The sequence below is a fragment of the Capsicum annuum genome, chromosome 8, assembly GCF_002878395.1.
Source record: "Capsicum annuum cultivar UCD-10X-F1 chromosome 8, UCD10Xv1.1, whole genome shotgun sequence".
NCBI classification, from domain to species: Eukaryota; Viridiplantae; Streptophyta; class Magnoliopsida; order Solanales; family Solanaceae; genus Capsicum; species Capsicum annuum.
In genome coordinates this window covers 134,009,484-134,023,491 of record NC_061118.1, presented here as the reverse complement: position 1 = coordinate 134,023,491, position 14,008 = coordinate 134,009,484, and the positions used below count along the sequence as shown (strand labels likewise).

At 34.0% G+C, this 14,008-nt stretch overlaps 1 protein-coding gene across 1 annotated transcript; it reads left to right on the top strand.

The window, feature by feature from the left end:
• Positions 1–517: 517 nt before the first annotated feature.
• On the top strand, positions 518–3,619 carry LOC107842831 (BURP domain protein RD22). Its single transcript, XM_016686860.2, has 4 exons — positions 518–850; positions 975–1,092; positions 1,760–2,338; positions 3,018–3,619. The coding sequence occupies exons 1-4, from the start codon at positions 812–814 to the stop codon at positions 3,452–3,454; spliced, it is 1,173 nt and encodes a 390-aa protein (XP_016542346.1). The 5' UTR covers positions 518–811; the 3' UTR covers positions 3,455–3,619.
• Positions 3,620–14,008: the final 10,389 nt, after the last annotated feature.

The window sequence follows — 14,008 nt, the reverse complement described above, 5'->3', positions numbered from 1 at the left end:
TAATGATATTCTTAAAAAAAAATATTCCGCGCATCGCGCGAATACTTATATTAATTTATATAATAATAAAACTATATACTTAAGAATAAAATAAAAGAGATAATACATATTTTTTGAAAAAATTGACTAGAAAAAAAAATATGATACATCAATTACGTAATTAATAAGACGGCGGAGGGGAAGTAAATTTGAATCGTTGAGAGAAATGTGTACATGTGAAATGAAAGGATGTCACAAACTGGGGTACGTACAATATCAAGTACCAGCCAACCTCCAAGCTCCCAACCTTCTGATGGGAACTCCACACGAGTTACGTACCTACAAATTATTTTTTTCCTATTGTTTTTCATCTGGTATCAGTTATTTATATCGGAACACAATTTAATTCGGATTCATGTATTGTAAAATCCATTTTAGGAGCAATATACCCATAATATTGTTTACTATTTTAAGGGTTCAAATAGAGAGCTTTAATTAAGAATAAATTAATTCTAATCATGCCATCACAATTCGAAGTTGACTCGGTACAAATTATCTCAATTGCATTGAATGCTCTGGATGGGCGGAAGGCAGAAAAAACAGGTGGAAGTAAATTAATTGAGATTGGTGAAGTGTTGCTTTTCTCACTCTTTTACTCTTCTGGAGTACTAAATAGCTGTAGTAATATACCCATAATATTGTTTGCTTATAAATAGTGCTCCAAACGTCTCATCTTTCCATCACAACTTTACTTTTAACTTGTTAGCAATCCATTTAACCTCTCACAATTAGAATTCTTTTTCTTTTTTTCTTTGCTTATTTAAGTCCAACGATGGAGTTGAAGTTCCTTCATATCCTTACATATCTTTCAGTGAGTACTGAGTACTACCTTATTATCATTTCTCATCGAGAAGCTACACATGACAATGTTAATTTGTATATAATTTATTTTAAAAAAGAAGCTAATGTTTTTTATTTTTTGGTTAATACTTCAGTTGGCACTAGTGGCAAGTTATGCAGCTCTTCCTACATCGACCGGAGAAACATATTGGAATACTAAACTGCCTAATACTCCCATGCCTAAGGCAATCAAAGAATCTCTGCTGCCTTCTGGTAATTAGTCTATAATTACTTGGTTTAATCTTTGCTTATGTAGTCAGCAGGTTAATATAATCATTTTTGGATGTTTTCTAAAAAAGAAAAATATGGTGTTTTAAAAATACAATTTAATTATGTAACACTAACATGCTACTAACCCCCTTTTTCACCTTACCACCAAACTTTTTATTACGATAAGATTTATAATTATGTTTATATGATTTGATAGTGTAACAAGCATTTAGGTGGAAAATATTACTTATTAAAAATCCCTAAACACTACTCTTAAGAAATTAGAATTACCAAAAGTCCGACAAAACATTGATATCTTTTAAGCAATATATATTGATATAATATAATTTTCTTAAACTTTATTATCAGCGTAGTTGAACTTGAGGTAATAAATCATTTACCCACTTAATACTTAATAAGAAAGATACTTACTTGTATAATTAAACTATTACTGCAGTTTAATTTGTGATGAAAGTTGGTATCTATTTTTACGTCAATGCTCTTTAGAAAAAAATTGCTCGTAATTATTTTATAAATAACCTTTTTTTAAAATTACACCATTAATAACTATAATTATAATACTATAATATAATATACAGTATTTTATAAGTAATAGTATATATTTTAGCTAGTGAAAATAATTATTAATGTTTGGCAACTATTTTTGTAGGATTGACAGAGGACAAAAGCACTTCAGTAGAAGTAGGCAAAGGTGGAGTAAACGTGAACGCCGGAAAGGGTCATCACTCCGGCAGTGGAACAAACGTCAACGTCGGCCATAAAGGCGTTGGTGTTCACACAGGAAAGAGTAACTCTGGCAGTGGCACCAACGTCAACGTTGGTCACAAAGGCGTTAACGTAAACACCCCGCGTGGAACTCATGTAGGCGTTGGCAAAGGAGGAGTTGGTGTCACCACCCCTGGCCACAAAGGAAAGCCGCCAGTCTACGTCGGCGTAGGCAAAGGAAGTTCACCGTTTGTTTACAATTATGCAGCTAAAGATGATCAACTTCATGATAATCCCAATGTGGCATTGTTTTTCCAAGAAAAGGATTTGCACCAAGGGAGTAACATGAAGTTGCAGTTTGTGAAAACTACAAATGGTGCTGCTTTCTTGCCTCGTCAAGTAGCAGATGCTACTCCCTTTAGTTCAAACAAGATGCCGGAAATTCTGAACCAGTTTTCTGTGGATCCAAACTCTGAAGAGGCTCAGGCCATGAAACAGACCGTCCAAGAATGTGAAGAACCAGGTATACATAGTAATAGCATAAATTTTCCTAAAAATATAAATGCAATTTTATCATTATAGTGTAGCAGAATATTATCTGTCTATTTTCCAAGTAATGATAGACTTTACGAATAGTTATGGTTGCATTTGCATATAACCTGATAGTGTACAAAAATTATAAGCCATTAATTGATGTACACAACTAAACTTACTCCTAAACTTTTAGTTTGTAATAAGTATAGTTGTGGAAGACAAAAACAGAGTTCAAAAGTTTTATATATACTCCTCCAGCTCAAATATGTGGCACATATCAAACACTTTAATTTTGAATGTACAGTAAAATAAAAACATCTTCAAATTTTTTGGAGTAAACTTTGATTATATGTTCCGATATTCTTAAGTTTATTTTAAACATGAAGTTAAATATAAAATGTAAATATAAGTCTAAACTAATCAAGCAAGTCTGAAATAAAATTGCTATTCTAGTAGTCTTCTTTCAACTCTATAGATTCATACTACAGTAATATACTTTTCCAAATGGCAATCTAAGTTAATTTGCTGTATACAACAACCTTCTTGTATCCTAAAGGGACTTAATTGTTTTACATTTGCCCAAATAATATATTAATAATATCTGTTTAAGTTTTTTTCACGCTTCAAAGTCGTTTTTCTGACTTTTTCATTATTTTATGTTCTAATAGGTGTTGAAGGAGAGGAGAAGTACTGTGCAACTTCATTAGAATCTATGGTTGATTTCAGCACATCAAAGTTAGGAAACAAAGTGCAACCATTAGCAACAGAGACAGACAAGGAAAATACTCAATTGCAAAAATACACAATCCTAGGAGCCAAGAAAATGGGAAACAACAACAATGATGGGAAATCAGTAGTTTGCCACAAACAAAACTATGCATATGCAGTATTCTACTGTCACAAAACAGAGACAACAGAGTCCTACATGGTCTCATTAGTTGGTGCTGATGGAACAAAGGCTAAAGCTGTGGCTGTTTGTCACAAAGACACATCAGCATGGAATCCTAAGCATTTGGCTTTCAAAGTGCTTAAGGTTAAACCTGGATCTGTTCCTGTTTGCCATTTCCTTCCTCAAGATCACATTGTCTGGGTTCCCAAGAACTAGAGATAATTTATTATATAGTAGATGATGATGTTTGATTATCTTCTTATTTGGGTTGTATTATGTAATAATTCAGAATTATGTCGTGCTTGTTAAACTTATTTTGTCTTGTTGTATAATCATACTTCAGTATACAAATAAATAATATGTTTCACAATTTCATACTTACAATCCTTCTATATTACCGTGCGCTATTTTTCACCTGATCAGTTAATAAGTATTATTTGGAATGTTCCGCTACCAATTGGTGAAATTATCTCATGCTTATAAGTTCTTACTATATCCTTGCTGCCCATTTCTCGCATCAGTTAAGATATATTTGAAATAATTTGTTACCAATTGGTGAAAATATTTTTCACGCTTAGAAGTTTCGTCTATTTCCTTGCTGCCCAACTGCTCGCCTCAGTTAATAAATATATAGAATTACCAACTGATCAAATTATTTTTCACGCTTATAAGTTCTTCTCTTTCCTTGCTGCCCAATTTCTCACCTCGATCGGTTAAGAAATATTTGAAATCTTCTGTTACCAATTGGTGGAAATATTGTTCACGCGCTTATTATAACTTGTATTACCTTGTTGCCCAACTTCAGGCCTCCAGTAAATATCTAGAATCTTCACTACTTTCGGGTTCTTCTATTTATTTCTGCTCAATTTCTCATCTCAGTTAATAAAATATATCTGGAATCTTCTACATTGGTGAAAATACTTTTCCTTGCCTCAGTTAACAAACATTTGAAATCTTCTGTTACCAATTGATCAAATTATTTTTCACGCTAATAAGTGTTGACACTCAATTTTGACCTTCCGATATTACTTTGAGGCTGTTATATTATCAAAATTATTTAATTCTAATTATTAATATTTTTTTACACATTATTCTTCTATTAAATACATACTAAAGTGTCGCATTCATAATTTAGACAAATGCATAAATTATTTTAATTTTTAGTATCCTTTTTATAATTTTTTAAACTTAAATACGACATTAATATTTATTAAATTAATTTTAACATAATTGTGCATAGTCACATTCTTTTGCAAATGCAATGCCTAGTTTTCCATTATTTAGTACTATTTATTATTATTATTATTATTATTATTATTATTATTATTATTATTATTATTAACTCTGTTATTATATATATTGTTGTTATTATTATTATTATTATTATTATTATTATTATTATTATTATTTATACATACTATTGTTATTATTTATTATTTATTATCTATTATTATTATCATTATTATTTGTTTATTTATTATTATTATTTATTATTATTATTATATTATTTACTATTATTATTTAAATAACAGCAGATTATAATGTTGCCTAATTATTTAAAATCTAACCTTTATTTATTCATTCTATAACAATTTAGCCTAATCCCTTACAATTTTAGCCACATTCTAACTCCACATAATCTTAAATTCCAGCAGTTGATCAAAATTAATCTAACAACTGAGATTTGATCCGCCTCCTTTCAGCCGTTAATCAAAATTGATCTAACAACTGAGATTTGATCCGCCTCCTTTCCTTTTAAAAACAATCAAAAACCTAACCCTAATTTTTTTCCAACAAAAACAGCCTCCCACACCTCTCTCTCCTCTTTCTCTCTATGTCCCTCCTCTCTCTAAAACCCGACGACAAAACCATCAATGCCGTCTTCCCCATCGCCGGTCGTCCCTTTCCTCCATCGCCCTTCCCTTGTCGCGCCGCCATCACGAACCACCCCTGACCAGCATCGTCACTGCACCAGCCGTGGCACCTCGACTAACGATGGCAGCAACAACGCCGTCATCTCCGTTCTCTCCTCCAGCCGGTGACAACAGCCATCGCCGCCATGCAGCCGACCATCCATCTCCGGCGCGCCACTGCTTCCAACGATGCCGGACAACAGTCGCTTCACCAACGCCGCCAGCAAGATCAAACAAACCTCCATCCGTTCTCTTTTATTTCCACATCCAGATCCGGTCAACAACCAAGAACCACTGCCAGTAGCCGTCTTCCGCCCCCATCTCCGTGCCCAGATCTAAAAAATTGATGGGTTTTAGAACTCATCTCGAGTTTGTTTACATGATTAATTTCTTGCCTAAAACTAAAATTGGTGATGTGTGCTTCTAGTACTGTGTCTGCATGTCTATCAATGTTTGTTAAATAATGTATGCTCTACACTCTTCTTGAAGTTATCGATCTTTGCTCTAATTTCGTGTTTTGTTTTCGTATTTTGGACATATGTAGAAGCCCATATTGGTATGATCTTGTTGACCTGAAATATTACGATTTGAGCATTGATTCATGAACTGATTATTTCATGCTTAGTTATTGTTGGTATTTTTATTGAGTGTCCACAATCGTTGGAATGATATTAGATGAACTCTGCATATCTGATTCCTCTTTCACCACCAGATATATAAGGTAAATGACAAATTTGATTACTGACTTCTACTTGTTTTTGAAAGATGTTATTACTTGGATTATAATTAAGTCGACGTTTATGGCAAAATATTGATTATGTTTATTTCTAACTGACAATTGATCCGGTGTATTGATGGAATTGACTTAGTTTGATTAGCGTGACTAATTGCCTTATGATTTGTCAATTAACTTGAAACAAATATGGTAAATACTGATGTTAATACGTGTTTCTGTCATTATTTATTCTTTTTTAAATTAGTATTTTTTTACTTACTCCTCTATTTATGGTAAATTTGTTTCTAATTGATTTCACTTACTTAACTAAGGAAAATAATTTTTCTAAACATATGCTTTCCTTTATTGTTGGATTGATTTGGGAATGATTAGTTGATTTATTGACCCTTTAGTTGATTTGGATGGATTTAAAAACATTCCTTCTCCTTCACCCCCCAATTAACTTGATATATTTTTCTTTTGTTCTCCTTGATTAATTGAGATTGATTTTTACATATTGCTTTTCCTTTTTCGAGTTGGCTAATTGGACCTTAACTTACAACTCTCTTACTATATAAACCCCCTCCCTTTTTATTAACAGACGGACTTCATTTTACAATTACCACTATTCTAAAACAAACAAAAAAATTACTGGCTATTTTTAATTGAAGGAAACATATATATTTGGAAGGTTCTTCGATTTTTCTTCGTGGTTTGCTGAAAAACATCTTGCGTATTTCACTGTTACAAGAGGTTGGCTTTATTGTTCTTATTATCTCTTTTACTGCTGTTCACTGGTAAGTTCTCGAATCGATACAATTATTATATTCTCTGTGCGTGCTGACTGCGTCATGTTAGGAACATGTCTATAGAAATATTTCGATGCTTATTCCTGTTTGTTTGCTATTATGTATTGTCTCGCAGGTTTAAAGAGACACTTATGAGATTTCGATTAGTCGTCGGGATGTTTAAACTAATGATGTATTCTTTATAGCTAGTTGTTTTTCTTTCCTCTTATTTTTTTATTTGATTTGTAATATTATTGTAAAAACATTATTTCTATCGTTGTAATAATAAATATTGGAGACTGTTTCGGTGGGCGGAGATTTACATGCTTTATGAATTGACAGGTGGGCATAACTTAGGTTTATGTGCAATACGTGTTATGTGGATTATCTAGGCACACAAATTTAGGTTTTATTACCGCATGCGATGCTTAAACTGTTTATTAACAAATTTGATTCAATTCCGACATATTAACACGTCTTTAGCATGTCAAACATTAGACGTAAATGATTTAATATATGTCTATTATGTTAACACAAATTTAAGCATATTAACTTCATATTAAGTATGTATTTTAGCAATAGTGAGCATATTAATTTGACATGAAGCATATCAATGTGTTTTCTGCATATTAGATTAAAATATGTTAATGTATTTTTAGCATATTATATTAGCATTACGTTTTTTTAGCATGTTAACATATTTTTAGCGTGTTAAGCATATTAAATTAAGTCAAAATGGGTTAATATATTTTTAGTATGCTAAACAGTATAGTTAACACATTTCTACATGTTAATATCATGATTTTTAGCATGTTAATAATTTGTAGCATGATAACATTAAAAGGACAATATGTTAAGTCTCTGACATATTTTCTAGCATGATTAGTATGTTAAACATTAGGTTTAAGTCAATTTTAGCATGTTAAAACTACTTTCAACATGTTAACATAAAGTGCCTGCACATTAGTATATTTTCAGCATGTCAATAATAAGTCATATTTCTGCATTATTAAACTGTGTTTCTGCATTATTAAACTGCGTTCCTGCATTATCGAACTGCATTTCTGCATTATTAAACTGCATTCCTGCACTATTGAACTGCATTTTTGCATAATTATAGCTGTATTTCTGCATTGTTAAAGCCGCGTTTTTGCATATTAATGTTAATACCAACATGTTAATAATTGGCATCATGTTAATTTCAGCCGTTAGTGACTTCAATAAGTTAAACATAAAATATTCTACATGTTGATTCGTTCTCCCACATTTAAATACATCCTTGTCATGTTAACACATTTTAATATTTTGTTCTCATTAGTTCATAACACTTAATTCGTGAGTAAAATTCCTTGACACGTTCACCACACTTTAGACACCCTCTTTTAAACACTGGACAACAGATTGTTACACTCACGAATCACAATTACATTTTGTCATACTAACACTTGTTGAACACTTAGCTATTATGCCTATAGATTAATGACACAAAATAGCTATTCTTTGTCTCTACATGTTAATCACATTAAGCAACTCTTTAATAACCAAGAGGCTAATGTGAGACATTACTTGCTACCTGACGTCCAATGTGTTGCGCGTTTTGAGTCCTAGGCAATATAGTTTTATTTTGTCTAGACCCCAAAATCAATATAACAAAGTCCAATGCCTCTTGGAAGATAGGTGAGACGATAGGTATTCTAAGACGTTAGTTTTATCCTTGTCCTAGAACGCCCTTAGATTTGACAACCAGCCTAGGTGGGGTGGGACGGATAGTCATTCGGAAGTGATGATCCTAACAGATATTGACGGTAAGACTAATGACATTGTCACTTGTCTAAGAGTTAGGCCGGTGGGTCGGATGATGATTAAACAAATTGGGGTTCTGATCTGAATGAGACCAAAACATTTCTTTGTTTGATTTGACGAATTTTTTTAAGCCGTCCCATTTGTTATATATTATTTCATTTCTCTCTCCTCGCTCGTCTTGTTTATATGTTTTTAATGATTTTTATACTTAGATAATCAACAATTATAAATAACAAAATAACATGTTTTGTTCATTAATTATTTTATCACTTAGTTAAATATTAAATTAATAATAAAACAAGAGACCTTATTTGATCACATAGAATTTCCATGTAAAGTACGAATTCGGTCGGGAACCACCTTTGTGGACCTCGAAAGGTCCCTAATACCTTCCTTTCGAGGTAATTTGAACCCTTGCCTGAATCTCTGGTGAACTAAGACTAAAACAACAAAATATGTTCGTAGTTGGCCTAGACCGGTGCCCTAGCGCACCTTAATTCATTAGGTGGCAACTCTTCACATCTTCACCTTCAAAACAATCCCAAAAAGAGTGGTCACGTCGAATTCCGCTTTCCGCGAAAAAAATGGGGCGCCACAGAATAACAACTTTGCTGGGGATCTTAGGTTCTGACCATTACGAGTTTGTATTTTATGTGGGATTCTACTACTTTCTTTATCTTATTGTTCTATAATTATTTTACCCTTTTTTTCCTTTTTATTGTTTATATCATGATTGATATATGCATGTTAGTCCCTCCTTCTTTCTTCTTTTATGTGTTATTCATATTTCTCGATGTCTATTTTTTCTTTTATTGGTTATGCGTTTTAACATTTATTTTTATATTGCTAAAGCATGCTATTGTATGTTATTATGTGCTACATGTTACTGCTTTATATAACTGACATTCCGCTTATACTTTCCTCCACTTGGAACCTCCTTTAATTTATTTTTCTCGAACGGTTGCGTGGTTGCATGGACGTTCTTTCCTAAAACATCCTTCAGGAAATGTCTTGTGGATCGATCGATCAGCGGTGCATCGACAGTCACAAGCTTTCCCACTCTCGAGTTGTCCACTTGAGAGAACCATGGGAACCATGTCACAAACCCACTCTTGTCCTTTAGATCTTGGCTACATATTTCTTTTATTAAGGAATATGCATCCCATTCAATGTAGGATGCCTTGGCACCCTTGACGCATTGAATGTTAGTCTCATTCAAAGTCCAAAGAGGTTCATGACCTCAAAGGGACTTACAATTATTTGTTATGTGTTGCATTTGTATGTATGTATTGATATCCTGCCTATCTTATTGTTTCCATTCTTGCCTTAGTCATTCCTCACATTTAGTGTTCCTCATTTTAGAGCTCGTTACTCTTAAAATTCTTGTCATGTTAGGTCCCTACAATACACTCTTAGAGCTCATTCAAAAGCTTCCCTTCAATCTATCCTCCTGACTCATCCGTTAGTATGCTAATCATCCCTAGGCTTAAATCTCGCTTTGATAAAGGGTTTTAGTCTCATTCATTATCTTTTAGTACAACTTATCATTTTAGGACATTTTTTTCCTTATACTTCTAACGTTTACATATATTGTCTTACCACAATTCTTGGACATTAATATCATCATATTCTAGTCGTACTCTAGCTTTCACAATCCCTAAGTTATATAGAGCTCTCATAACTTCTATTCACTCTGAATGAGCATAACTCATTATTTTCAAATGAGTAGAATATTTATTCTAGACGAGCACATGCTCTTTGTTCCTAATTATAAATCTTTTCTTCTAAGATTGACTAAAGTTGAACATCAGAAATGGCCAGTCAAGCGATGCTTATCAATCTTGCCAACAACGAAGCTGAGCACGAGAGTTTGAGGTTGGATCAAAATAAAGCTATTTCGAGCATCAGAAGGTTAGGAAGAAGAATAGATCTAATTAGGGGAATAATGACTGATATTCGAGGCTCGTTGAGATGCCACCAGGATTTCCAGAGCCGCTACCTGAAGCAGACTTGAACCCTCTCATCCACACCACGGAGTCCCTTATACTATCAACTTCACCTACATCTGATCATGATACGCCTATGTCCCCAAGTCAATTTTTAATTGCTTTGCTAGAAGCACTTATTGAGTTGACAAATAAGAATGAGGACAAGAAGACAGAAGGATAGGTTCCTAACCATGAGGCAGGACTATCTCAATGGCCTAAAATGAGTAGGTCATCCCAATCAAGGGAAGAAGACAGGGAGAAAATTGAGGGTATGGACTTTTCATTATATGATGGGTCGAGAAACCCCCATTCCCATTTGAAGGAGTACTTTGACAAGCTATCAGTTATAGGACAAAGTGATAGCCTGAAGACGAAACTCCTTTTTAGTTCACTTAAGGGTCCAACATTGATATGGTATGCAGAAAATGATACTAGAAAATGAGTTTCTTGGGATCATTTGGCAACTGACTTTGTTAGGCGGTTTGGCAATAAGCTACAAAGGAAGCTCACAGTTGAGGCAAATTTGGTTAAGCCACAATCCAAGAATAAGGGAAAGACGATCATCGATGAGATATCCAAACCTCTAAATCCTAAAGTAAGTGTACCCCAACCTCAACCGATATGTTACCCAACTCTAGAAATCATCCCAACCTCTAATTACGTCCAAGCCTATTATCCACAATCCTTCACAAGACCTCCTCCTCAAACCGTTTGGTACCCACTTTCATTCGTTGCTCCAACATCAAACTACACTCCAGTTTTTTACCAAAATTCGCCAACAAACCAATGATCTATCCAATCCACTAGACCTCAACGAAAGCTTCAGAAAAATCCACCAAGACAATACACCTCTTTGGTTGAGCCCATAACTCAACTTTATGAGAGATTGGGGATGGTTGGCTATATCACTCTTATTCCCGCAATCGTCATGAACATAGGTACACTATGGCTTAATCGTTCTAAAACTTGTGCTTATCATTCAGGGATGAAAGGGCATACCACAAAAGAGTGTCGAGCTTTGAAAGATAAAATTCAAGCATTGATTAACAACAAAATGATAAGTAAAGCCGAATTATGATGGTGAATGATTTACTAGGCTTGACTTGCAAAGGTTCTACATTGGTGTAGAGGATGTCATGTTGATTCTCCGCTCTAGACTCTCATAATTTGAAAGTCCTTCAAGTTTTACATTCTGCAGTTTCTTCTTATGTCTTCTTTGCTTATGTAATTTAAACTACGATCGACCTAATTCCTCTATGGATACGTAGACGTTCATTTAATGAGTTTGGTCTCACCATAATAAAACTTTCTTTTCCCCTACTTTATTATTTTTCTGTACGGAGTTGGATGAATCAATAATATGATGTGAATCAACAAATTTGATGTTCAACGAAAGTTGACCTTACTCATTTCCTATCTTTCTTATCTTCTTACAATCAAAACTGCAAATTTAACATTATGTTCTATCATTATCATGTTTCGTGTATTAAGATCTCAAATCTTTACGCCTAAAGGCTTAGTCTTCCTCCTAGAATGACTTCTGCTTTATATTTATTATGTTTCAAACTTATGTGTTATGTGGTAATTTTTGTGTGCCTTACATATCTTATTTTAAGGTTGTCTAGCATTTGAACATCGAACTCAAGTGACAATCTTCGACATGACAAATATGCTTAATATCTGAAAAGTTGTTAGTCCTCCTTCTCATCGCCCAAGGAAAAACACTATGACTCCTTATCCTCGCATTACCCATACCCGTTCTCGGCAATTCTCTTTTGCACATGACACTTCTGAAAGTGAAAGGATCAAATCCATACCTTAAACACAAGGTTATCGATATAATGAGATCCACGCTGATTTTGGTCCCCAAAACAGGGCTCATCAGATTCGATCCTACTCTGTCCAAAAAAACAAGGCTTGTCAGATCCACTCCTACTCTGTCCAACAAGATCCAAGACGTTCACGAAAGAAACATAAAGGGCATCACATGAATTGACATTCCTGTTTCACGTCACTATTTTACTTGCCTTACGGCTAGCAACATTTTCTTGTTTTCTCTACATTTCTTTGTACTCATGAAGTACGTTCGACCTGACTTCCATTTGGAAATGTAGGTAGCTCACTCTAGGTCCGGTCTTTATCTAATAAAACACTTTTTCCCCCTCTCTTTCACATTGCTACACTTCCAAATCGTCAAGCCAATTAACCTAACTCTTGAGCATATAAAGACAGATTACAATTAAGGTTACGATATTCAAATGCAGGACAACCATTTCTCTTAGACTAATGTTTTCTTTGAGTGGTACAGGAATATAAGACTCCAAAGACAAAAACTGGGGTAGAATTTTTGAGGTTTCAAGAAAATCTCAAAAATTTCACAATTAAACAATATATCAATTCAGAATGACGTGCAAAAGGCGCCTTTCGTACTAAACTGGGGTAGAAATTTTTGAGAATTCCTCAAAAATTTCATGAGTAAATAATCTATTCACAATGACGTATGAAAGACGCTTTACATTTGAAACTGGGGCAGAAATTTTTGAGAATTCTTCAAAAATTTCATTACGACAGAGTACAAATTTAAACGGTTCATGGAGTAGAAAACTACGATTGAGCACTCGAGCATAGTACAAGTCCACATTTCTTTTTGACTGACGACTTTTCTTTAAGTACAGGATTAACAGGTACACATGATAACAATCACTCTATCATAAGAGGCCTAACAGCCAGTCCAACATCATGACGAGAAGACCCAACGGTTGATCCGACAGTACAATAGATACCTTTTTTTGTCTCTTCTTATCATTATTGTTATGTTTGTTTTCACTACATTGTTCAATCTTTCATACATACACATATATCGGTGCTAACTATTTTTATCTAGTTGAGTTAAAAGTGGCAGGACCAACAGGTACAAATTACTCCATCACGAGAAGCCAAACAACTGATCCAATGATACATCAAGAGGTTCACCACCTGATCCAACGTCATACCGAGAAGCCAAACAGCTGATCCAACGATACATCGAGAGGTTCAACAACCGATCCAATATCATATCGATAAGCCAAACAGTTGATCCAACGATACATCGAGAGGTTCAACAACCAATCCAATGTTATATCGAGAAGTCAAACAGCTGATCCAACGCTATGTCGAGAGGTTCAACAGTCGATCCAACGTCATATAGAGAAGCCAAACAACTGATCCAATGCTAAGTCGAGAGGTTCAACAGCCGATCCAATGTCATATAAAAAAGCCAAACAGCTGATTCAATGATACATCGAAAGGTCTAACAACTGATCCAGCGTCATGTCAAGAAGCCAAATAGCCGATCCAACGTCACATCAAGAAGTCAAAACAAAGTCAACAACACAACAGATACGCTTTCTTTATTTCCACATTCACTTTATGTTTATCAATTATTTACTTTCTTATATGTCTAACTTTTGTTATTTAGTACGATGTAAAGGCTCAGGTAACAGAAAAGGAATAACAAACAAAGATAATTTTTGTTTCTATTTTGGAAATAGTGCCCCATCTATTCATCCATCACTTCACCTACC

Excerpts from the sequence above, each read along its gene's own strand:
- LOC107842831 (XM_016686860.2), top strand. The coding sequence starts at position 812 with ATGGAGTTGAAGTTCCTTCATATCCTTACATATCTTTCA. Across the intron at positions 851-974 it reads ATATCCTTACATATCTTTCA|TTGGCACTAGTGGCAAGTTA; the intron begins GTGAGTACTGAG and ends TTAATACTTCAG. Across the intron at positions 2,339-3,017 it reads CCAAGAATGTGAAGAACCAG|GTGTTGAAGGAGAGGAGAAG; the intron begins GTATACATAGTA and ends ATGTTCTAATAG.